The sequence below is a fragment of the Myotis nattereri genome (assembly GCF_964212035.1).
Source record: "Myotis nattereri genome assembly, chromosome: 2".
Taxonomy (NCBI): Eukaryota; Metazoa; Chordata; class Mammalia; order Chiroptera; family Vespertilionidae; genus Myotis; species Myotis nattereri.
Genome location: NC_138076.1, coordinates 1,443,541 through 1,470,509, shown reverse-complemented (window position 1 = coordinate 1,470,509; position 26,969 = coordinate 1,443,541). Strand labels below are relative to the sequence as shown.

Below are 26,969 nucleotides of genomic sequence, written 5' to 3'. Positions count from 1 at the left end.
ACAGAGGTGAGCAGGGAGCGGAGGTGAGAACAAACCCACAGAGGAAGCAGGTTGGAGCCCTGTCTCCTGCCCGTCGATGGGGCTGGAGATGCTTAGAGAGGAAACAGCAAAGGCTGAGAGGGGACAGGCCTCACCAAGCAACACGCGACCCTTTAGATGGGCATCGGGCCATAGAGGGTCTGTACACGGAGTGAGAGGACGACACCTCCCTTCGGAGGCAGAGCAGGTCGACGGGGAGAACAGAGCACAGAGGGTGGGCCAGGGGGCAGGAGCGAGGGGCCGAGGCAGACCCGGGGGAGACAGGCAGCAGGTGTCCCTACCAGCGGCCAAACACCGGGGACAGCGGCTTCGTGGCTGCTCTGGACAAAAAGGAGCCACATGCTGACCCGGCAGCTCAGGGGAGGCCTGCGTGGCGGCCGTGCACACTCAGGCCTACAGGGACCACACGGGATGGTCTGCAATGAGAACCTTTAACTAAAGCCGTTTACAGCGGGCAGTCACGGCCTAGGCCAGCGTCTTCCCTGACAAAGACCAACTTCCATCTTCACGGAGCCTGCTGTCTCTGCCTCTAAGATAACACACCTGTGGGATGCGGGGTAACTTGTATCTCCCCGTGTCCCAGCCCCTCAGGGCACAACCAATGTGCCTGGGTCACACCAGATTCCCTTGTCGTTACTGTTATCCTGTAAGTGTTGCCTGTTAACTGTCCTGCGCCCACATCATCTCACTCTTCATCCAATCCCAGAGGTCCCCCCTTTGCTTTCTCCCGCCCCCCTAATCCATCACCAACGGAGTCCCTGTCACCCACTTCGGCCCCCCTCTTCCTTGGATGGTAACGTATAAAAGCGGGGGAAAACCCACCATTCTCCGGACACTACCCCAACCCGTTGAGTCTCTGCTTCCCGGCGATTGGCGACAGTTTGGCTCAAATAAACTCCCAGAAACGCTTTGCAGGTCGGAATGCTTTCTGCATGGACGCTGTGTGTAAACAGGGAGCAGCCGCGCACGGGCCCTTCCGGGCTGCGGTGATGGTTTATCCGAACGCGCCGTGGGCTCCAGCGACAGGCCCTAGCACAGCGCCGGGCGCCATCAGCACAGCCCTGAGTCAACAGCGAATTCAGTGAAATGCCACGTGATCAACAACCATCAGCCGTCAGCCATGGTGACAGGAGACACGCACGCCCCTTCTCTGTCCCCCGGGGCTCCCCATCGGGGAAGGCTCTGTGTCTTCAGAGTTTACAAACCTTTGCTCTCTGAACTATCCCCTGGCTCCCTCTCCATCTCTAACTGAGACCCACACATGTCAGGACTCCATCTTCCGTGTCTGGAAGACGTGACGGAGAAACACGTGAGCATCAGCGGGACCAGAGCCCCAGGGGCGATGAGGAGGATGGGCAGAGAGCGCGCTGGAGAGCGGGCGGGAGAAGCGGTGCACACGCGTGTCCCGCACACAGAGCCAGGGTCTCAAAGAGCAAAGAGGCCGTTCCCCGAGAGCAAGAGGGATGTGATCCCATCGCCAGACCAACAAAACGGAGGGGGGCCCTCGGCCGGGGGAGGGCGTGCGCCCCGTGCGGGACACCAGGCAGAAGGCAGCGGGAGAGTTCTAACTGACTCAGAAAAGACAGGGTGAGGGCCGGGAGAGAGGGGGTCCAGGCACATGTGGCGCCGTTGACACAAAGGTGTCGCCCACCCGCACTGCAGCTCACTGGCCACGCCCAGCCATCAGCCGGGTGGGTGAGTCAGGTTTTTATGTCACAATGACAATGTTCCTCTTTCTCCCAGGACGGTTCTCTGCTCCCGTTTCCTGTCAATCGCCTCAGTCAGTGCTTCCCTCGGACCCTGGCAGTGCGGCCGGAAGGGCCATCGGGGAGAAAGCCCGGCCGCTCAGCATCCGTGGTCCCGGGACCCACAGCACGTCCCACGGGGAGTTCTCAGGGGGGGGTCCATCGCGTCCGTTTTTACTTTATTTTCTGTGAGGAAAACGCCAGGAGGGCAAGGGCTCTGGATGCCCCTGTGCTGTGCTATTTGCTCTGCCAGCGGGTCAGCGGCCCCGGGAAAGTGGGCCCTTTCTCTCATTTCCGGTAAACCCAGAAGCTGCACATGCGCGCGGCCCTTCCTCTCATCTCAGTGTGAGCACAGCTGCCTGGAAACACGTCAGGAGAACAAGTAAGATAACCCGGCTCCCCAGAGGGCCAGGGTCCCGCGGGGCGAGAGCCTGTCCCTAAGGCAACCAACCACACATCTAGTCTCCAGGCTGCCCTTGGACTGAAATCCCAGGAGAATATTACATTCCCCCAGGATTCTGTTCTGTCTGCCTGCGCATCACACCATTCATTGTACTTTTTAGAGGTTCCTTTTGTATTTGTACACGTGCAGGGTGGGGCCAAAGTAGGCTTACAGTTGTGAGTACATGAAACATTTATTCTTGCACTATGATCTACTAGTGACTGTACTGTTTCCCATAGGAACAGCTGCAAGCCTGTTTTTGCCATCCCCTATACATTTGAAGTTCACACACACACACACACACACACACACACACACACACGTGTGTATTTGTAATCTATCCATGGAACTGATTTTTAAATGACATCCAAGGAATGTAGGCAGTATAAGCAACAACAGCAAGAATTTCCTGATGGATTCAGAACCTTACGTTCTGACTCCTCATCGCCAAGCTACTGCTACAATGTGAGGTTCTGGCGAGTCTTTTACTTCTGTATTGTTTTGACCAAACGAGATACAGTTTGTCAGGAAAACAATCAGTGTCTTTGTCTTTGTGATTATCCAACTTCATTTTCATCAAGTAATTGACTCGACAGGGTTCCGACCAACCCGTGGCGAAAATATCGAAAAATCCCATTCCGAGGAGAAATGGTCGGGTGCCTGCAGGAGGCAGACACATCCCAGGGCCTGTGGAATGGAGGCGGCCCGTCCCCCAGGGGAGCACTACACAATGCCATCGCCTCGGGGCCAATTCCACCCACTTCACGGAGTTCAGTGACTCGGCCGCCTACCCGTCCATTCCACTCCATAAATCACTGAAACTGCTCACAGGCCCAGGCCCGCCCTGGACTCCGAGCTCAGCTGCTCTGTGACGGGAGCGGCCTCGCATTTGTGCTCTCGGCTGCCCAGACATGGACAGCGGTTTGGACACTGGCCAGGAAGGTGCTGAGAGCGTGACCGCAGGTGACCACAGGGGTGGGCCTCAGGGCTCTGGCTTGTTTCCACTTTTCCAAAGTAGGGAAGGAACACCACATCCATATATATAAAAGCCTAAGCGGCTGTCTGACCGTCCGACCGGTAGCTATGAGGCACAATGACCACCAGGGGGCGGCGCTCGACGTAGGAGCTGTCGAGCTGCGTTGACTTGGCAGCTGTGGTTCACAGGTGATGCACCCGGAACCAGAGAGGAGGGAGTCCGATTCTGGGGTGCGTCACCCAAGAACTTCCCTCTCATTGTCCGGGACCCCTTGGGGGATGTCAGGGAGCCAGTTTTGGCCCAATACCCGTAGGCCAGCCCAAGGGACCCCACTGGTGCATGAATTCGTGCACCGGGCCTCTAGTAGATTCTAAGAGAATCGTTCGGTCAGCCTCTTCTGTTTGGAGGTCTGGCAGGAAGGACTCACAGGAGTGACCTCTCCACACCCACGAATTGGCACACTCACACACATGAGGCCCTGGGGCAGGTGTACTTGGTGACATGCAGGTGGTGGACAAGGAGTTCTGTGGAAGACATTCCAGTATCTGATATAAAATATACAATCTATGTCCAATACAATGCAGGATCCGACACATTTACAACCATGGACACCGCCTTAGCCAGTATGGTTCAGTGGATAGAGCGTCAGCCTGCAGACCAAAGGGTCCCAGGTTTGATTTCGGTCAAGGGCACGTGCCTTGGTTGCAGGCTCTTCTCTGGCCCAGGGCCTGGTTGGGGCGCATGCAGGAGGCAACCCATCAATGTGTCTCTCTCACATCAATGTTTCTCTCTGATTCTACCTCTCTTCCACTCTCTCTAAAAATCAATGGAAAAATATCCTCAGGTGAGGATTAAAAAAAATAAATTAATTAAAAATAAAGAAATAAAACCATGGATACCGATGTGACATCTTGTTTTGTGCCCTGAAGGAACAGTGTTCAGGGACAGTCCCGACTGAGACCTGTCGTATGTCCAGCTCAGTACGTGGACAAGACCAAGCCCTAGTGTGGACAGAAAGTATGTGGTTACTTTACATCTGAAGATAAAAGCAGCACTGCAGTGTACTCGTGGGTCAGAGCAGACTACGGAGAACATGTCTCTGTCCTGACTAATATGATTTATCTAAAGGAAGTTCAACTCTACTTTCAATGGAAGGGTATGAAGCTTCCTTTACATTGAATGATGAAAGTAGAGGCATTATTGAGAAAATATATAAAAACATAGTTTACAAGGGCCACTGTCTCGGTTTTAATTTTCTCTACTTGTCGCCCGGTCTCCCCTGGGCAGCCATTTCCTTCCAGTGTGAACAGCTGGTCCTGGGGTGTCCCCCTCTGTGGCTCTGCTCTGAAGGCCCCTCCTGGGGACCCCAAGCCCTGGGGTCCATAGCTGATGGCTGGAGACCAGCGTTGCCTAGACAACTGTGAGGCCTGGAGTTACAGCGACGTCCACCTGTCACACACCTGACCTTTGCCCCACTGGGTCCCTCCAGAGAGAAGGCAGCGCCTCAGTCCAAATCCATGGTCACCCTCCGTCCACACAGGCTGGGGCCCCCCTCGTGTGACAGGAAGCAGGTATCCCTGAGCAGGTCCCCTTCCCCACGTCCCACGAATCCCACCTGCCCTTCTGCTCCCCAGCTGTGCTGTCCCGATGCCAAGACCTTCCCTCTAACCCTGAGCATTGTAGTGAGAGGCCAGGGCCTGTCTGCTCACGGGACAGACGTCTCTCTGTTGATGCGCTCGAGCCCCTGACCCCGGGTCTGTGGAACTGCTGTGAGGGACTTTCACCCCCACCTCGTTCTCAGATGCAATAAAAGCGAGAGGATCCTATGGTGAGGCGCGGGGGGGGGGGGGGGGGGGGCGTGGGTCAGGCTGGAGGGAGGCAAACCGGGTGGTGGGGACAGCTGTTATAGAGTCAACAATTAAAAAACAAAACAAAAAGATTAAAAAATAGATACAGCAAAACTCTGTAGGCGCCCTGGACACCAGCTGGCTCACTACACACCTGTTGCATGATTCGGGAAATGCACCAACAGGACTTTTTGTCCCGAATCACGAGTCCTGCCCCTTTAGTTTGGAAATGGAGCGCAGCTGAAACGCACGGCTCCGCTGTGGAGTGTGGAGACGCCTGCACCTCCCTCTGCCAATGCAGCGGCCGTTGCCTCGTTTCCTCCCCAGCTGGTTCTCCCAAGGAGGGGCTGCTGTGCAGAAGGGCTTGGCCCTCGGAAAGCAGCCCGGACCTGACACGCCGCTGGGGCACGCTGCCCTACTGCGCGCCTCTGGTCCTGACTGCAGAACGGACACCACGGCTGCCGCTCAGTAAAACGTGCCCTCCGTGATGTGTAAGCCTCTGCTGCATGCACGCGCCCCATCGATACTAGAAGCCACTTACAAGTACCACGTGCAACGTGAAATGTTGGGAAAGAAACTTGGAAAACACCCATCAATTCTGGCTTTTGTAATAAACTGAAATTCGGTGTTGCGCCTCACTCTGAATTTCAATTTCACCCTCAATTTAAGAAGCACATTTACATTCTACAAGTTTGGGTGAAGCTGTCGCGTGATACGGGTTCTGACAGGCGATTATGAAGGAAGAACACTATAAATCTACCTCATCGGGACAGCCCGAGCGTGCTGGGGTGGAGCCACAGAGGCCAGGAGCAGAATGGGGGGCCCAGAAAGGGCCCCGCGCACGGAGCCAGCCGGCCTCTGACCCCGGGGCTAAGGCGAGGCCTTGGAGCCGAGGGGCCTTCTCAGCAGACGCAGCCACAGGCAGCCACCCTGGCTGGAAACACAGACCTCACAGCCTGCACAGACGTGAACTGCGGAGGGTACAGACCTCCATGCAGAATGCAAACCCGTACGGCTGTGTGGACGGTGACAGGAGAGAAACCCAAATGACCGGGGCGTGGCAATGTCTTTGAAACACAACAGCGGGCGTGTGAAGTCTGTGGGAAAAACGAGAAGTTGGACATCGCTGACATGTAAAACGCGTGTCCCGTGTCCTGGCCAGGGGGCTCAGTGGTTGGAGTGCTGTGCCCAAACACCAACAGCTGACAGGCTCCATTCCCAGTCAGGGCACGTGTCTGGGTTGCGGGTTAAATTCCCAGTTGAGGAGTGTATCACATGCAACCATTTGATGTTTTTCTCTCTCTCCTTCCCTTCCTCTCTCTGAAAAACAAATAAAATCAATACACATATCCTCAGGTGAGGAGTAAATAAATAAAATTAAGAAAAATTTTAAAATGAAAGAAAAACCACATTCGCGGGCGATGATGAAAAAGCGCACGTGAGCTCTGTGACATGTTCAGAGAATAAGGAGGCAGGCTACAGGCGGGCGGGAAATTCTTGCAAATGACACAGCTGATAAAAACTGTTAGTCAAAATATACACAGAAATCTTAAAATTCAACAATAAGGAAACAAACAAAAAACAATGAAAATGGCGAAAGGCTTGGAGAGACGCTTTGCCCGAGAGGACACACAGATGACACATCAACGTTCCCCACGTCACAGCCGTCAGGGAAATGCAAGCGGGACCACAGCGAGGCCCCTGGGCTCCCATCAGAAGGGCCCAAACCCAGGCCCTGAGGACGGCGAGTGCCGGCCAGGACGGGAGCCGCGCGGCTCATGGGCCGCTGCTGGGCGGGCGGGCGGCCACCTGGGGTCGTGGCGGTGGCTGCGTACAGGGACCCGCCTGCTCCTGCTGGGACACCCAGCTACGGCGCCTTCGTGTTCATCCAAAGCTGGACACGCATGTCCACACAGCAGCCTGCACAGGGATGTTCACAGCGGCCTGGCTCATCAGGGCCAGACCTTGGACGCAAGCAAGGCGCCCTTCAGCCGGTGATGGATAAGCCGGGTCCGTCCGGACAACGGGATATCATTCAGACAAAAAGCGCTCCCCGCCACGAAGAGGGATGGAAGGACTTTACATGCATATCCCTGCGTGACAGAGGCCCGTCTGACAAGGCCACACACCGTACGATTCCAGCTCCATGGCAGGCTGGGAGATACGTGAGCACTTACAAGTAGACTAACAGGATGTCGGCATTTGCTTTAAGGTACTTTAGGGGAAACTGTGAGTGGGTGGCAGATGGAACACCACTGCCGGTTCCTATGTTGGTCACAGGGGTCTCTGCACCGCGCTCTCCACGTGTGTGCATGTTGAAAATGACCCCTAATAAGAAGGTGAACATTAATAACCCCTGAAAGCCAGCTCCCTGTGGCCACCCTGTGTGGAATGAGGCTCATGGACTCATTTCTCAGGCTGCACTTCAAGGACCATCTTAGTAAAGATGTGACTGAATGGTCATCCCCAACCCAGCCGTGAACTGAGAGCAACCGCCACCCCCTCCACACGTGTCAACAGCGGGTCCCGGGGTCCCCCTGCAGAGCACGCCAGGACCGAGCTGTCCGTGTGTTGCTTTGCTCTGACGGCCTGTCCTGGGGGCTCCCCAAGCCCCAACACAGATGGCTGACGGCCTGGGAGGTGCCTCTGAGTGATGGCCACTGCCCACCACGAGGTGCAGGCCTGGCCTGTCCCAGGTGGGCAGAGCTGCGAGGCAGCAACGTGCCTGCTCTGTCCAGACCTCACATGGACCCTGCGTTCCTCCGCGACTCCCTGAGAGAGCGACAGTGAGTCCCGCCACATCTGACACCTTCACCCTAGCTCTTTATTACCATTAGCGCTGACTACCAGACAGTAACCTGCCTCTCCTGCCCACGTTCACACCCTTCCTTTTCGTGCCAGCGACGAACCCTGCACAAAAGCCTGCCTCGGAGGTGCCACCACCGCCAGCCTGGCTTGGCATCCTCGCTCACCTCGGCGTGGCTCCCGCCTCCCAGGGGAGGGACTCGGGGGACAGCTCTCTGGGCAGCTGTCAGCCCAAACACGCCTCTTTACGATTACAGACTTTATTAGGGTGGGGCTAGTTAACAAAATCAGAGCGGTTTCCAGTGTACGATTCTGTAATACGTCACCTGCATCTTGTACTGTGTCTTCACCACCTGGCTACCTGCCATTTACACTGGAATTAAGAATTCTGAGTAGGAACTTCCCTGAGGGAAAGATGGGAAGTCTGACTTGTGCCCTGTGCCTTCTACTGTAGCATATTCTAAGACCTGTTCTTTATGTCTTAAAGATAAGAGAGATGATCCCATTTCCATGTGATTAATAGACAGAAATAGACAGATATATAGATACTAGAGCCCAGTGCATGAATTCATGCACCACTGGGGTCCCTTGGTCTGGCAAGTGAGATCGGGCTGAAACCAGCTCTCCAACATCCCTTGAGGGGTCCCGGATTGTGAGAGGGTGCAGGCCACGCCCAGGACCCCACCAGTACATGATCGGGCCAGGGAAGGACATGGGAGGTTGGCCAGCTGGGGAGGGACTGCGGGAGGGCTCCAGGGCATGTCCAGCCCATCTCACTCAGTCCTGATCTGCCGGACCCCAGCAGCAAGCTAACCTACCAGTCGGAGCATCTGCCCTCTGGTGGTCAGTGCACATCATAGCAAGCGGTTGAGCAGCCTTAGCATATCATTAGCATATTACACTTTGATTGGTTGAACAGACGACCGGACACTTAGCATATTAGGCTTTTATTATATAGGACTAGAGGCCCGGTGCACGAAATTTGTGCAGGGGGCTTGGCCCTTGCAGCCACCATGCCTTGCCCCAGCCCTCACAGCCCCAGCTTCATCTGGAAGGATGTCTCGAAGGTTATTCGGCTGTCTGGTCTAATTAGCATATTACACTTTTATTATTATAGATATAGATAGACAGACATAGAATAGATACATACAATACAGAGAGATGATAGAGATAAACAGATAAATAGACGATAGACAATAGGTAGATACATGAGATATAGATAGGTAGGTGGATGGCATACAGATGACAGGTGATAGATAAATGATAAATACATACATGATAGATGACAGGTAGACAGATGATAGATAGACAGACAATAGGTAGATAAATGAGATATAATTAGATGATAGATGTATGATATGTAAGTAGGTAGCATATAGATGATAGCTTGATGATATATGATGGATAAATAGATGAATGATCTGTAGGTAGATGGCATACACATGACAAATGAAATGATAGAGAGATAATAGACAGACAATAGATACATGAGATATAGGTAGATAACAGATAGATGAGTGATAGGTAGGCAGATGGTAGATGATAGATAGATGACAAAGTGAATTGCCATGTGCCTGGCACTACATATGGTGATAAATGGGGAAGGCAGTCCATACATCACTCCTACTCACTGCATGTTTATTATGTGACATGCACAGTGTTCTGGATGTACAACCAAGTATAGGCAAAGCCTTTCATCGAGAAGCTTAGATTCTCAGAGAAAAAGAAAACACCTAAAATAATCAGTAACCATTTCCACTATTGACAGATGTCATTCCTGTAAGTGACCAGACCAGGCAAATGTCCTGTCAGACTTGTCAGGATGCTGAGGTGGGCTGGCCTTGCTAGAGTGTTTAGGGAAGGGGTGTTTGAGAACTTGGGTTTGGAATTGTTAGTAAGATGGTGAGAAGGAGGCAGCTCCAAGAACATTCATTCATTCACTCATTCATTCATTCATTCAACCTTTATCTACTGTGTCCCTACCATATCCCAGCTCGACAGTGAACACAACATTAAAATCCTCATCCTCATTTTTGTGAGATTAGAAGGAGATACCTTTATATTTATGGAAAGTGTGTGGTGTGTGTGAGAGCGTGAGTGCCTGCGTAAGGGCGCGTGCATATGTGTGACAGCGGGAGTGCCTGCGTAAGGGCGTGCGTATGTGTGAGAGCGTGAGTGCCTGCGTAAGGGCGTGCGTATATGTGTGAGAGTGTGAGTGCCTGCGTAAGGGCGTGCGTATATGTGTGAGAGCGTGAGTGCCTGCGTAAGGGCGCGTGCATATGTGTGAGAGTGTGAGTGCATGCGTAAGAGCACGTGCATATGTGTGAGAGCAGGAGTGCATGCATAAGGGCGCGTGCATATGTGTGAGAGCGTGAGTGCATGCGTAAGGGTGTGTGCATATGCATGTGAGAGCGTGAGTGCCTGCGTAAGGGCGTGCGTATGTGTGAGAGCGAGGGTGCCTGCGTAAGGGCGTGCGTATGTGTGAGAGCGTGAGTGCCTGTGTAAGGGCGTGCGTATGGGTGAGAGCGTGAGTGCCTGCGTAAGGGCGTGCGTATGTGTGAGAGCGGGAGTGCCTGCGTAAGGGCGTGCGTATATGTGTGAGAGCGTGAGTGCCTGCATAAGGGCGCGTGCATATGTGTGAGAGTGTGAGTGCATGCGTAAGAGCACGTGCATATGTGTGAGAGCAGGAGTGCATGCGTAAGGGCGCGTGCATATGTGTGAGAGCGTGAGTGCATGCGTAAGGGCGTGTGCATATGCATGTGAGAGCGTGAGTGCCTGCGTAAGGGCGTGCGTATGTGTGAGAGCGGGAGTGCCTGCGTAAGGGCGTGCGTATGTGTGAGAGCGTGAGTGCCTGTGTAAGGGCGTGCGTATGGGTGAGAGCGTGAGTGCCTGCGTAAGGGCGTGCGTATATGTGTGAGAGCGTGAGTGCCTGCGTAAGGGCGCGTGCATATGTGTGAGAGTGTGAGTGCATGCGTAAGAGCACGTGCATATGTGTGAGAGCAGGAGTGCATGCGTAAGGGCGCGTGCATATGTGTGAGAGCGTGAGTGCATGCGTAAGGGCGGGTGCATATGCATGTGAGAGCGTGAGTGCTGGTGTAAGGGCGTGCGTATATGTGTGAGAGCGGGAGTGCCTGTGTTAGAGCGCATGCATATGTGTGAGAGCGTGAGTGCCTGCGTAAGGGTGCGTGCATATGTGTGAGAGCGTGAGTGCATGCGTAAGGGCGCGTGCATATGTGTGAGAGCGTGAGTGCATGCTTAAGAGCGCGTGCATATGTGTGAGAGCGGGAGTGCATGCGTAAGGGCGCGTGCATATGTGTGAGAGCGGGAGTGCATGCGTAAGAGCACGTGCATATGTGTGAGAGCGGGAGTGCATGCGTAAGAGCACGTGCATATGTGTGAGAGCGGGAGTGCATGCATAAGGGCGCGTGCATATGTGTGAGAGCGGGAGTGCATGCGTAAGAGCGCGTGCATATGTGTGAGAGCAGGAGTGCATGCGTAAGGTCGCGTGCATATGTGTGAGAGCGTGAGTGCATGCGTAAGGGCGCGTGCATATGTGTGAGAGCGTGAGTGCATGCGTAAGGGCGTGCGCATATGCATTTGAGAGCGTGAGTGCCTGCGTAAGAGCACGTGCATATGTGTGAGAGCGGGAGTGCATGCGTAAGGGCGTGTGCGTATGTGTGAGAGCGGGAGTGCATGCGTAAGAGCGCGTGCATATATGTGTGAGAGCGTGAGTGCATGCGTAAGAGCGCGTGCATATATGTGTGAGAGCGGGAGTGCATGCGTAAGAGCGCGTGCATATGTGTGAGAGCGTGAGTGCATGCGTAAGAGCGTGTGCATATATGTGTGAGAGCGTGAGTGCATGCGTAAGGGCGTGCGTATATGTGTGAGAGCGTGAGTGCCTGCGTAAGGGCGTGTGCATTGTGTGAGAATGTGAGTGCCTGTGTAAGGGCGTGTGCATATGTGTGTGAGAGCGTGAGTGCCTGCGTAAGGGCGTGTGCATATGTATGTGAGAGCGTGAGTGCATGCGTAAGAGTGCGTGCGTATATGTGTGAGAGCGTGAGTGCCTGCGTAAGGGCATGTGCATATGTGAGAGAGCGTGAGTGCCTGTGTAAGGGTGTGTGCATACGTGTGTGAGAGTGTGAGTGCCTGCGTAAGGGCGTGTGCATATGTATGTGAGAGCGTGAGTGCCTTGTAAGGGTGTGTGCATATGTGTGTGAGAGCATGAGTGCCTGTGTAAGGGTGCGTGCATATGTGTGAGAGCATGAGTGCCTTGTAAGGGTGTGTGCATATGTGTGTGTGTACATGTGGTTGCTGCTGACGTGTTGGGCAATTATATTTGAGAAGCAGAGAGAGACCCAATCAGGAAGAGCCTTTAGGACACTGTTGAAAAGTCAGACTTGCCTCCCGGGTGCCAGGAGCCTGGGCAGACTCAGCAGAAGGGCAAGGGCCTCAAGCTGATTAGAGTGCAGCTGCCGGTCAGAATTTGCCAATTAATGTCCTTGACCCGAAGCACTCAATGCCCCATAAGAAATGCCGAGGAACGAGAAATCAAAAGGCCTCGCTCACATCTTCGGGTACACTGAGCCTCTTCTTAACAAGGTCCACTCTAATGAATCCTCTTATTAGAAGGACTATTACTACGAAAATCCGGAGTAACACACGCCTGGCTTCACACTCGGATCATTACAGCGCACCGCTGACACGGAAGAGAACGCGGATAGGGTACTTGTTTCCCGCCAGATAGAAGGCGGTCCTGCAGGTGACGGCCCGGACTAGAATGTTCCGTGTGTCACCGGGACCCCAGAGGAGAGATTGCAGCCTGTCATTTACCTTGTTAAAAGGCATGAACAACAGAAATCAACTTCATTATTCACCTACAGCAAGTGTCACTATGCCCCGTGCTATCAATAGCACGGACTGTGACATTAAAATCGGTTATAAGCCCTGGCCGGTTGGCTCAGTGGATAGAGCACTGGCCTGCGGACTGAAGGGTCCAGGTTCGATCCAGGTCATCAGCACACGCCTGGGCTGTGGCTCCATCCCCAGTGGGGGGCGCGCAGGAGGCAGCCCATCAGTGATTCTCTCTCATCACTGATGTTTCTCTCTCTCTCCCTCTCCCTTCCTCTCCGAAAGCAATAAAAATATACATTAAAACAATTAAAATTGGGTTATAAATCATTGTTCGCGGAGCCTAGAAAAGTGTGCCTGGAGGTGGGAAAGCTGGCCGGGCTGGAAGGGCAGTCTGCGGCGAAGCCCCGCCCTGAGCATCAGGACAGGACACCCCGAGGAAGATGGCAGTCCGTCCGCAAACATGCCCCTCGTGGGAGGGACCTCCTCCTGCTTCGCAGAGGCGGCCGCTGGATGCTCCACACGGCCGTTCACGTGATGAACCGGTACGGGGTCATTTCCCAACGGCGGAGCCTTCCTGGCGTGCGGAACGCTATCGTGTGCAAGTTCCCACACAAAAGCTGCAAAGGCGTCCTCTTGTGGGGTAGGGTGGGGTGGGGTGGGCTGGGGGCAAATTCTCACACGTCAATGACAGAACACGGTCGTTTACTGAACGCTATGCTTCTCCCAGGCACACAGCGAGAGAGTCCCGCCAGGATGTCACAGGCTTTACACTATTTTATTGACCTTTCAAATGAGAGTCCACCCTGTGAAGCAGGGGGTGTAACAAGCCAAAGGGCTGCCCTCCACTGTCCTGAGAACGACTACCACAGGCAGTGCTTGCAGATGGGGTGCTCCCTACGGACCCCGTCTGTTCATCCTGCTCATCCCCTGAGTCTCACCTGGACTAAGGGTCACCTTCCTTCTGGGCATAAACGCCCTCCTAGCACTTTGCTTCCTCTGCCTTCTCTTCAGGAAAGTCATGCAAATGCACTGAACTCTAGGGACTTGACCGAATAAGGACCCTGCCTAATCCATCTAATCACTCCCATAATTAAATCCTCCAATTTAATCCAATTAGTGCGGTGATTAATTTGGAGAGATGGTAAAAACACAACAACCCCCAACAAACAGTGAGCTGCTCTGCGGGGGAGCCATCGTCCATGTTTGTGCCTGACGATGAATGCTAATGCTCTTCCCTTTGCAGCCAAGACAGCAGAGAACGAACGGGAACCGGAATTGTCCATTTCCAACCTAAAAATGTGCAGCCAAACTAGAAATAGATGGTTAAGAATTTTGGGGGGAAAAAAACAATACCAATTTGTAAACTACATTTCTTCTTCTTTTTTTAAATCATGTGGATTAAACTTCATTTTCATAATTTAAATCCCATTATTTCAAGATTAGTACATCTCACCTGGAGGAAGTAAAGCTGTCATTATTCACAGATGACATGATATTGTACATAGAAAACCCTAAAGACTCCACCAAAAAAACCCTTAAATATTTAATAAATGAATTTGGCAATGTAACAGGATACAAAATTAATACTCAAAAATCAATGGCATTTTTATACACCAATAATGGCTTCTCTGAAAGAGACACTAAAAAACCAATCCCACTTACCATTGCAACAAAAAATTAAGATACTTAGGGATAAACTTAACCAAGGAGGTAAAAGACCTGTACTTGGAAAACTACAGGCTGTTGAAAGAAGGGATAGAGGAAGACATAAACTGTGGAAGAGTATACCATGTTCATGGATTGGGAGAATCAACATCATTGAAATGTCCACACTACCCAAAGCAATCTACAGAGTCAATGAAATGCCTGCTAAAATACCAACGGCATACTTCACAGATCTAGAACAAACACTCCAGAAATTTATATGGAACCATAAGATCTCACATGAATCCTCATGAGAATGATTAGTCCATCATGAGGTTATGAGTGAGAACCTTTTATGAGTTTCTTCACCTTTGTGTATAGACCAGATCACCTGCCAAGGTGTAGAGTTCTACATTTGTGGATGAAAAGGGGCCACATTCTAACCTGACTAGCTCAGGGGAGGCCTGTGTGGTGGCCTTGCACACTCAGAAACTAAAGTCACCACAACGGATGGTCTGAAATTAAAACCTTTTAATTAAAAAGCCATTACAGTGGGTAGTCATCCTGGGCCGGTATCTTCCCTGACAGGAGTCCATCGTTACCTTAACAGAGCCTGTTGTCTTTTGCACCTGCATAATGTGGGAACGTCCAAGCAATTTTCCTTTTTCCAGGCCCTCAAAGCACAGGCACTGCTCTGTGGAGACCACACACCCCTTATTGTCATTGAGTTAAGTGCCGACTGTTAACTGTCCTGCACCCACCTAGTGAAAGAAGCATGTGTCTATCATTCTACTTCTTATCCAATCCCAGAGGTTTCCTGGCTTGGCTTTCTCCCGCCCCCCTAATCTGTCACCAATGGATTCCATGTAACCCACTTATATCTCTTCTTTTGGCTCAAATAAACTCACAAAATTCTTTACAGGTTTGAATGTTTTCTTACAGTAACACATTCTACACAGAAACAGCCTGCAGACCAAGCAAGGAATGTCAATGTCTAAAGGCACAGTGCAGGCCACACCCAGGGGTCCCCTCCCAGGGTCCCCTGCACTGCAGGCAGGGCTGAGCCACCAGCCTTTCTGTGTGGGAATGCTCCAGGCACTGTCCCCCATCATGGGAGGGCAGGGTTTCCTCCACCCCTCGATCTACAGGAGCACTCGGCCCTTGCTCCTCTGACCGGTCCATGCTACTGAACTCACTGATCACGCCCCTTAAAAGCCAGCTCCTATCAGCCTAGCCCCACGTGGTCAGAGCGCTCCCTCACCTCTTCATGTCTCACCCGGGGGAAAGCTGTCCCTCTGGGCAAAGGGGCTTCTCCCTGAGAGCTGGGCCCACTCCCTCCATCGCCCTGTAAGCCATGAGCAGGCCACCCAGCACAGCGCTGTAAGGTTCTGTTTCCTCCTGCACCTTTAACGGGTTTTAAAGAACATGAGGCGGCCTGGGGATGCTGTGGGCTGATTCCTGACGTGCTGAGGACTGTGCCGAACCTGCTCTGTTTCTCCTTCCACCTGAGCTAACCGAGTTACCTGGCCGACTCCGTTTCCTTGCATTAAAACGAAGAGCTTTGATTGAATTCTCAAAGAAGCTCCCGCAATTAATTAGTATCATCTTTCGACTTTCTGACTGAAGTTACTCGCGAACCAACATTCGATCTTAAAAGATAATTTAATTAGAAAAATAGCGATCCCCCTCCGACTGCGGCCGGAACCACCTGGGCTGCATCCAAGGCCCTGCACGCAGTGGGGGTGTCACCGTCAGAGGGGAAGAGCGAGTCACTTTATACAATTTGATGAACCATCGGGACATGTTGGGCTGCTAAGAAACGTGACGGAAATGCTAGGATTTGTAGGGTTCTTTCAGAACCGTGGCTGTTTTCCAGGAGTTTTTGGAAATAAAAGCATGCATTCTCTACTTATTTTGCAAAGTGAGTTTTCACATAGTTGATCAGTTATGCTCTGGAATTGTCAGGGGCAAAACTAGAATATTGGGGACCAGCTCTGATGGTGGGAAATAGTAATGATGCTGTTAACCTGATCGTCCTGTGTAGGTTAAGAAAGGGCATCTGGCCTGGCTGGGAATTGCACGCCCCCAGGACCTGGGAGTCCATCTTGGACCAGGAAGTCAACCTGGGACCTGGGAGCCAATCTTGGAAGCACTCCCATGCAGGAACTGCCTATCATCATGGACAGATTCACAGTCTTGTGGCACCGGTGTGGGTCCCACCCCTCCCCCTACTCCCCATGCCTGTAACCCTTCCTCACCAGGTACTCCTTGTCTGACCCTATAGAGGGGGCTGCAGGGCAGATGTGTGTGGCTGACCTGCTGCTCCCCCTGCTGCCCGCAGGATGGGAATGAACGCTCATGTATGATTCAACCCCGTGTCTGCGGAATTGGCTCAAGTAGTGACAGGCAGCCAGACCCTGGGTTGCCCGGTTACAGGACTGTATGCTGGATCCGTTTAATAAGCATCATTTCACAGGTAACTGTAAGGGTTACATGCCTTCCATATATTAATAACTTAATAAATGTTGGTCACTAGTATTTTTAAAAAAGCATTTTACCGCCTATTAGGGGTACAATACAATGTCATCATCTATAATGCATCATCCTCTTCCTGGCTTTACACATTTAATAGACGCTTTTTCCTAGTTACTTAAGGAATTATATACGTAAATGGGGTGTTAAATAATTGTGGCGCTCCTTCCAGTGACCAGGGAGGCCAGCTGGCAGACCACAGTCCCCTGCCCAGCAGGGATCCCCCCAGCACTTTCACAGATATTTTAGCTCCTGTGGTGACAAAGGCCTGGTGAGAAACTGCAAGCATAATTTACTCACCTGATTTATGAAGCAATTCACACAATACTCAAGCCGCCAGGGGACCAGAGGACGGGTCATTGTTAAGAGAACTGGGACCTTTAACAACTGCAAAACTGGATGACTGCATTTTATGGTGGAGCCAGTGGCTTGGAGCAAGTGCCCCTGGAGTTTTACTAACCTTCACAGGGTGCAGAGCTAATGGGGCCCTTATTTTCCCCACTGTCCACATCTGCTTCAAGCCAGATCTAGGGCCGGAGGGCGGCGACCTCCCAGCCAGGGGCCGGGAGCCTGTTCCTCCTTAGCAACACGCACACCACTGCCTCCATCCCGGTTCCCTACGTCACATGGTCAGGGTGCAGTGAGGTCCCCCAAAAGCAAAACTGGCCACAAGCTGCGTTCCTAGCAAGTGGATCACAGACGTAGTGACTCTAACAATATCACTAGGGAACACAATGGGTTATTATTGCTTTACCTCTTTTTTAAATACCTTTTTATTGATTTCAGAGAGAGGAAGAGAGAGGGAGAGAGAGAGAAATATCAATGATGAGAATCACTGATCGGCTGCCTCCTGCATGCCCCTTACTGGGGATAGAGCCTGAAACTGGGGCATGTGCCCTTGATCTGAATTGAAACCAGGACCCTTCAGTCCACAGGCTGATGCTCTATCTACTGAGCCAAACCAGCTGGGGCCACAGTGGGTTATTATGTAGATGGTGTTGATGAAAAGGGGCCATGTGCTAAGCTGACTAACTCAGTGAAGGCCTGTGTAGCGAGCGGCCTTGCAAACTCAGAGACCTAAAGTGACCACAAAGGATGGTCTGAAAGTTAAAACCTTGAATAAAGAGCTTCTGCACAGCAAAAGAAGCCATCAACAAAACAACAAGAGAGCCCATGGCACGGGAGACACATTTGCCAATGTTAGATCTGATAAGGGTTTAATCTCCAGCATTTAAAGAGAACTCCTACATCTGAACAAAAGGAAGATAAACTATCCAATCAAAAACTGGGCAAAGGACCTAAATAGACACTTTTCAAAAGTAGACAAACAGAAGGACAAGAGACATATGAAAAGATGCTCAAAGTCACTAATCACCAGAGACATGCAAATGAAAACGACAATGAGGTACCATCTCACACCTGTCAGAATGGCTGCCATCAACACATCAACAAACGACAAGTGCTGGGGAGGATGTGGAGAAAAAGGAACACTCTTGCACTGCTGGTGGGAATGCAGATTGGTGCAGCCACTGTGGAGAACAGTATGGAGTTTCCTCAAAAAATTAAAAATGGAACTCCCATTTGACCCAGTGATCCCACTTGTAGGACTATATCCCAAGAAATCAGAAACACCCAATAGGAAAGATATATGCACCCCTATGTTCACAGCAGCACAACTGACAATAGCTAAGTTTTGGAAACAGCAGATGCCGGGAGCTGGTCCATCTTGCTGTTTTAAGGGACCTGGCATATATGGCATACTGTTCTTAATATGTTTGCTCACCTTCTTGGCACTATGTGTTTTAACCAAGGTCTCTGAGAAAGGTTGTTTCCCCAGGTAGGGATTTTCCCCTGAAGTTACGGAGGGAATAAAACCCCTTAACTACGTGCCAGGTGGGTAATTAATCACTTTAACTACGAACAATCATGCTTAAGCTACATAATCTTTACTCCCTGGAATGGAGATAAGAAACGCCCTAACCTTTGGAATAGAGAAGATAGGATTGGAATCAACTGGTATAAATACAGATGTAACAAGACAACAGAAGACAGAACCTAGACACAGAACCGACACAGAACCTAGACACAGAACCTACACAGAACCTAGAGACAGAAGAACTTCGCTGGAGAGAACATGGAAAAAGATCCTGGACAGAAACTGGAGACAGAACCTAGCGAGAGAACCTGGCTGAAGAACCTAGAGACAGAACCTGGCTACAGAACCTGGATAGAACATGGCAAGAGAACCTGACTAGAACCTGGTGACTGAACCTGGCTGGAGAACCTGGACAGAACCTGGCTGGAGAACCTAGCGAGGGAACATGGCTACTGAACCTGGCTGGAGAACCTGGAGAACCTGGCTGGAGAATCTAGCAAGAGAACATGGACACAGAACCTGGCTGGAGATCCTAACCAGAACTTCTCTGGAGATCTTGACCAGAACTTGGCTAGAGATCCTGGCTAGGCTGCTGATCAACTGAACGCTGTCTCTGTGTCATTCCTTCTTCACTGACTCCGTCCACACCTTTGGGGACCCCTGGACCTGCTGGGGTCGGACCCCAGCAAGCAGATGAGTGGATTCAAAACGGTGGTATATCTGCACAATGGAATACTATGCTGCTGTAAAAAGAAGGAATTCCTACCATTTGCAACAGCATGGATGGACCTGGAGAGCATTATGCTGAGCAAAATAAGCCAGTTGAAGAAAGATAAATATCACCTGATCTCACTCATTTGTAGAATATAATGACAATATAAACTGATGCCAAAAATAGATCCAGAGACAGAGAAGCATCAAACAGATTATCAAACCTTAGAGGGAAGGCAGGGGAGGGTGAGTGGGGGGTAAGAGATCAACCAAAGGACTTGTATGCATGCATATGAGCATGACCAATGGACATAGATAGGAGGGGTGTGAGGGCGTGTGCTGGGGGTAGAAGAGGCTGGGGAGAGTGCCGGGAGCCGGTCCATCCTTGCTGTTTCAAGGGACCCGGCATATATGGCATACTGTTCTTAATATGTTTGCTCACCTTCTTGGCACTATGTGTTTTAACCAAGGTCTCCTCTCTGAGAAAGGTTGTTTCCCCAGGTAGGGATTTTCCCCTGAAGTTAGGGAGGGAATAAAACCTCTTAACCAAGTGCCAGGTGGGTAATTAATCACTTTAACTATGAACAATCATGCTTAAGCTACATAATCTTTACTCCCTGGAATGGAGATAAGAAACGCCCTAACCTTTGAAATAGAGATTGATAGGATTGGAATCAACTGGTATAAATACAGATGTAAGAAGACAGAACGAGGAGAGACAGAACCTAGGCACAGAACCTACACAGAACGTTCTCTAGAGACAGAAGAACTTCGCTGGAGAGAACATGGCAAAAGATCCTGGACAGAAACTGGCCTCAGAACCTAGGGAGAGAACATGGCAAAAGATCCTGGACTGAACCTGACTACAGAAATTGGCAAGAGAACCTGACTAGAACCTGGTGACTGAACCTGGCTGGAGAACCTGGACAGAACCTGGCCGGAGAACCTAGCGAGGGAACATGGCTACAGAACCTGGCTGGAGAACCTGGAGATCCTAGCAAGAGAACATGGACACAGAACCTGGCTGGAGATCCTAGCCAGAACTTCGCTGGAGATCCAGACCAGAACTTGGCTGGAGATCCTGGCTAGAGATCCTGGCTAGGCTGCTGATCAACTGAACGCTGTCTCCGTGTCCTTCCTTCTTCGCCGACTCCATCCACACCTTTGGGGACCCCTGGACCCGCTGGGGTTGGACCCCGGCAGGAGAGGTCAATGGGGAGGGGGAGACATAGGTAACACTTTAAACAATAAAGAATTTAAATTAAAAAAATAAAAGCCGTTTACAGCGGGCATCACGTCCTAGGCCAGCACCTTCCCTGACAAAGACCAACTTCCATCTTCACGAAGCCTGTTGTCTCTAGGATCACACGCCTGTGGGAGGCAGGGGAACCTGTAACTTCCCTTTTCCCGACCCCTCAGCGTGCAACCAGTGACCACAAACCCCCTCACTGCCACTGAGTTAAGGGCTGACGGTGAACTGTCCTGCCCCACCCAGTGAAAGAGCCTGTGTCCATCACTCACTCTTCATCCAATCCCAGAGGCGCCCCCTTGCTTTCTCCCGCCCCCTAGTCCACCCCCAGTGGAGTTCCTGTCACCGCCTACCGCTCCTCCTCTGACTGTCATGCAGAGAACAAGGTGAACCCCCATTCTCCGGGGCCTTGTCCCATCCACCGAGACTCTGCTTCCCGGCCACTGTCCACGGTTTGGCTCCAATAAGCTCACAAACATGCTTTACAGGTTCGAAGTTTTTTTTTTCAGGTTAACAGAGGTGTAGCCTGTAGGGCTGTGAGGGGAACCACAGCAGAAGGACAGGAATCCACTGACCTCCCTCCAAGGTCCCTGACGGGGTGAGGTATAGAGGCAGGGACAGGAGACCTTGGGCCCCTGCACACAAGGCCCAGAGGCCCAGGGCGGGTGGGAGCCAGAGAGCAACGGCCCAGGTGTGTGACTGTCGCTAAGCATAGAGGCTCCCGGGACAGCAAGAAGCCAGAGACCTAAGAGCCACGCTCCCTTTCAACCTCAGCACGTTGGGTGTAAAGACGGAGACGGTTACACACCAGCAGAGCTCATATTCCAAACTTGAGAAAACACAACTGTGAATCTAGCCACTGCTCCGGCGGTCGGACGGACGCAGTGTGGCTGGCGGGCGGAGAAATCCTTCAGAACGGCCGAGTTTGGCAGCGGGGCGAGCGGGTCACCCCTCGCCACACAGACAACTCAGGCCGCCAGCAGCGACGACGGCATCTTTGTGCAAATTAGCGAAGACACCGCTTGCCGTTTCATGCCACAAAGGGAGCTGCAGAAGGCAGCCTGGAACCAGCCCTCCCCAGGAACGCCGTCTGTCACAGAGGAAAGGCAGGGGCGAGGGAAGACAACATTACAGAGGACAGCGTTCAGTCACCGGCGTTTCATTCACAGGCCTGTCCTGGGCACCCGGACAGGAGTGTCACTCAGCTTCCCTGCAGGTGGTTCCGAGGGCAGGGGAGACGGATCGCCCTGGGAAACACAGAGCGAGGACAGAATGGCTCAGAGTCAAAGGCGGGGAATTCCAGGGCCATTTGTCCCATAAAGTCGCCTTGCTATTTCTCCCTCAGGGCCTGGGAGACCGTGCATTACAGGCTCCATTTTCCTGCAGTTCGTTATTCGGCGGCTTCCCATTACACAATGTTCTGAACCACAGGCCGTCCGGCCGGGCACAAACTGTTGTAACAGCAAATGGCCAGGACTCGGGGCGGGCATCCGTTCGCCGGGTGAGTGACAGCAAATCGATACTGAGTGTGTACAGCCATCCGTCTTCCCTCACGTGGAAAGCAATCTCGCTGAGAAACAGCAGCAAGCCTCCCTCCCCCTCCCTCCGTTCCGGCCATTGGGGTGGGCGGGCACTGAGGGGTCCGCTGGCCCAGCGACTCAGAGGGTTAGAGACTGAAGTGTCGTCCTGCCGAGGGGAAGGGCATGGCGAGGAAGAGGAGAAGGCTCCGCATGCATCGCTGAAACGCCGAGCGGGAGGGGGTGGGATGACTCAGCATCCAGGGGCCCAGTCTCGGACGGAGACGGCCATGCCACCGTCACTCAGCGAGCGGAGAAGGCGGGCTGGAGGGTTTCCAAGTTCATTCCGATGTTTTCGCTGCTGCGTCATCTGCCCCTTTCTGCCCCAATCTTTCCGAAGCTTAAAATAATTAGGAAGAGCCTTAGCTGGTGTGGCTCAGTGGATAGAGTGTCGGCCCGCGGACTGAAGGGTCCCAGGTTGGACTCCAGTCATGGGCACATGTCCGGGCTGTGGGCTCGGTCCCCAGTGGGGGGCGTGCAGGAGGCAGCCGATCCATGATTCTCTCATCACTGATGTTTCAATCTCTCTCTCCCTCTCCCTTCCTCTCTGACATCAGTAAATATATATGTTTTTCAAAGAGCCAACCTGGAGACGCGCCAGGCACAGGGCGGTAGGCGGACTTGGTGACAGCGGGTTGGCGCCTCCCAGGCTCGGGGTGTCCGTACTGGGGGTGACTGGGAGACGGTGCTGACACCAGAGAGCAGGGGTCACGCAGCATCCGCCCTTGGAGAAGAGCGGTGACCTCTGGCCTTTGATCCGGAGCACAGCCCGCTGGAGGGGCCTTATGGGGGCACCGGGAGGAAGCAGCGCCGCCCTCACATGCCCACTCCCCCCTCAGCTGCCGGCCCGGCCAACTCCCGCAGCCCTCAGGCCAGGGCTCAGGACACAGCAGGTGGAACCTCGGTGGGCAGGCCTGTCCTCTGGATGGGAAAGGTGGCTCATGGCCACTGCTGCCCTCGCAGCCTCCGGGGGGTCCAGGAGTCAGAGGGAGCCGTAGGGAGTGAACACGGTGAGACGGGTCAGCAGAGGCCCGCGTGGGACAGCAGTGACAACGGCCGTGGGCCGCGCTGAGCAGAGCTCATGACCACGTCCTCCTTCCCAGGCCCGCAGGTGGGAGCCCAGGTACAGACATGCCGCCTTCCGGACGGAGAGCGCCCGGTGCCTGCACTTCCCCGGGGGCCTCAGAGGCGGGTCTCCGGAGCCCCGGTGCCCGGGCTGGGCCCAGCTGCCCAGACGCAGGCCCACGTGAGGATGAGCTGGCACCCGGGTCCACGTTCCACATCCACCCTGAGCTGTAGTCGGTGAGACTGTCTCCATACACTCGCCCCCGGGAAGCCCCCGCAGCCGCCGTCTCACTGGGCTCACGGGCAACTCACGTCCCCCAGGGTCCCTGGAGCCGGAGGGGAATGGCCCTTGGCTTCCAGGTCAGAGCCCCGGAGCCCAGGTCGTGGCCGAACGGACTCGGGGAGGCCTGCGTTCCGGCCTCACCGCCGAGGCTGAACCTGTTCTGAGATCTGACGAACCAGGTTCAGGCTCTGCACCTCCTCCTGCTCGGAAAGTGAGGCCCTGCGCCATCTCCGTTCTCGGCTGACCCGCCATGTACGCGCACGCTCTTTGCTTCTTTCCACTGTTATCTGGAAAGTTCCCCGCGGCTCGGCTCTGCTGAAGGCCCACGAAATGCCACCTCGGGAGCAGGAATGTACAAACAACCTGCTCTGTCCAGCCGACAAAAATCATTTCCATTTTAATTTGATAAATGCTGGGAGGAGGTAAATAATTTTACAGCCTCGCCTCCCTGTCTCTCTGGCTTCAAAGCCCGTGCCCTTTTCTCCATGAAACATTTAATTTAGTTTTGTCACACCTTCTGCATAAATAACATTACCATTTTATTTCACCACTGATCTCAGAAGGCTCACCGTTTCTTCAACTCCTCATTTTCTCTAATGATTAATTCTCATGTCAGACAAAAAGACAGTTTAATACTGTGGGGAGGAAGGACAGACGCTTCCTAATACCCAGTGAGCAGTTACAAATCTGTTCCGTTGTGTTCAGATAAGAACAGAAGACCTACCTCCTTACAACAGAGCTCGTGCCTGAAAGCAGAAGAGCTGGGTGTGTGAATGACCTCCTGGTTCACAGGGCAACGCTCAACCAGTGAGCCACGCCGGCGGCCCAACCAGGGATATTTTATTAGAAATTACAGACCCTGACACCTATGTCCCAGAGATCAATATAGTATGCGTGGGGGGTCGGGGGTAAGGAGGGTCGACTAGGACGGAGAGAGAAGGTGGGATAAAACCTGGGAGGGAGACATCTATTTAAGAGAGAAACCTCGGGCTGCACCGGTGACCAGTGAGGGCAGAGAGGAGGCAGCACTGAGATCCACTCAGGAGGCAGGGTCCACAATCAACAGGACCTCCCCCCGCCCCCCGAGTGTGAGGTCACACACATTCTTTCTCCAGAGAAGACCCCGGACGGAGGTGGGGAAGGTAGAGAAGTAGACAGAGATGAGGTGGGAGGGCCCTTTGTAGACCGACTTCTCCAGAAACAGCCCAGGGAGAACTCCCGCCCCCTCTGCTGACGGACCGACCGACCGACTGACCAACCAACCACACAGAAAGGAGGGACTTACGGACGGAGTTCTTGGGGCTGCTCTCCTTGCTGGGCAGCATCTTCACGCCTCTGGACTTGAGCTCGATGGCCTTTTTCACTGGAAGAGAGAGAACAGCGCGTGAGCGGGACAGAGGCAGCCAGCGTCCGCCCTCAGCGCTCCGTCACGGCGCTTTCCCACCGCGCCCGGGAAAGGGCCACGGGCTGAGAGGCCCGTGATGCCAAGTGCGTGAAGTGTGAGGGCTCGTGAGCGAGCAACAGCAGCCATCAAACAGCGGGGCCATGTCTTACAGCCTCAGCTTCGAAAGCTGAAAATCACGTACACACTTCACCTTCCTCACCCAACCTGCTCACACCAGCCAGGGCCGATTCCACAAACCGCTCTCATTTCACCGTAGTGTTCAGGCAGATTCCCGTCTCAGCTTACGGGTAGTGACAACAGAGTTTTCTAAATTTGCTACAGTCACGACAAATTTTAGATAAAATGAAAGTTGCACGTTTACTTATTCATATATTCATGCAATCACGCGGAGTTCAGCAGAGATGCAAAGGCGGAGAGCTAGTAGGGGACAAGCATCCTCTACGTGTCAGGGACACAATCTATACTAATAAAAGAGTAATATGCTAATTAGACCAGGAGACGTTCCGGATGTCCTTCCGGACAAAGCCATGGTGGCAGGGTTGAGGCAGAGGTGGCTAGGGGCCTTCAGGCCAGCAGGGGAGGACAGTTGGGGGTGATCAGGCCGGCAGGTGGAGGTTGTTAGGGGCGATCAGGCAGGGAGGCGAGTGGTTAGGAATCAGCGGTTCCGGATTGCGAGAGGGATGTCCAACTACCAGCAGTCGGACATCCCCCAAGGGGTCCTGGATTGGAGAGAGTGCAGGCCGGGCTGAGGGACCCCCCCACACCATGCACGAATTTCGTGCACCAGGCCTCTAGTATTAAATAACAGAGCACAAGTGCGTCAGACCCTCCTAAAGGGAACATATAGGACTTGGTTTCTAGACTCATTGCTCTGATACTTGGGGAGGTGTCTCCATGTTTGTAGGATGCGCCTCACATGTAATAAGAAGCTCAGGCTCCTGTTCACGTCTGGGAAAACATGTGGGTGGCGTTTGTGGCGGAAATAGAAAACAATATTTCACCTACACATTTCTGATTGACATGTGGGAACCTGGGCCTGGGGGAGCTGAAGACATGGAGATCGTGGCTCAAATCTTTGCTTGCAATGCGTGACCAGGACCACACAGAACAGGGAAGGGGCCTGGGACCTGCTCTGGCCCACAGCCCTGCCGGCTGCGTGTGGCCCGTGTCATCTCCCCGGATGAGCTCTACAGCGACCCAGCCAGCGCCTCCCTGGCCCATCGCCGCCCCTCCTGCTGACATCGTGCCCTGCGCTCACTCAGGAGACAGGAGATGGACGCCGTGACTGGCGAACAGAGTCGGTGGAGATCATGAACTCCTCCGAGCAAATGTCACCCAAAGCAAACAGCTCAGACAAACACGACACTGCACTCGGAGAATAAATGGGAGAGGAAGAGAGTCAGCCTCGGTGCAGTGACTGGATCTGAACACACGGGACCCACCTGATGTCTAACCATCGATTTAATTTTGCAAATAAGTGTGTGTGGCTGAGCTCGGCTCATCTGCAACAAGGATTTTTTTTTGGTAAGGAGGTGCTGCCTGGCCAGTGTGGCTCAGTGGTTGAGCGCCCACCTAGGAACCAGGAGGTCAGGGTTCGATTCCCTGTCAGGGCACAGGCCCGGGTTGCAGGCTCGATCCTCAGTTGGGGCGTGCAGGAGGCAGCCGGTCCATGATTCTCTCTCTTCCTTGATGCTTCTCCTTCTCCCTCTTCCTTAAAGAAAATACTAAGGTGGGTGGGGGGGCTTTCCACCCTGGACCCTCCCGAAGGGTCCTCCTGCCTCCAGGGCCACCCTCTTCTGATTGGACAGCTGGCTCACACCCTGTGGAAGTGAAGGCGCCCCTCACCCTCCAGGGCCCTTTCCTCTCTTCCCTGGGTCCCCGCCCCCCTGCCCACCTCCTGCCTCCCTGCAGCTCCCTCAGCA

The 26,969-nt window shown here is 53.1% G+C and overlaps 1 protein-coding gene across 1 annotated transcript in view; it reads right to left on the bottom strand.

The window, feature by feature from the left end:
• The window catches only part of CSMD1 (CUB and Sushi multiple domains 1), a gene marked incomplete at its 5' end in the record, with an annotated part of 654,679 nt that overhangs the window by 256,578 nt on the left and 371,132 nt on the right, over positions 1-26,969 (bottom strand). Inside the window, one exon of the mRNA XM_081082235.1 lies at positions 24,928-25,005. Within this exon, the coding sequence (XP_080938361.1) occupies positions 24,928-25,005 (78 nt within the window). The remainder of the gene's footprint in view (positions 1-24,927; positions 25,006-26,969) is intronic.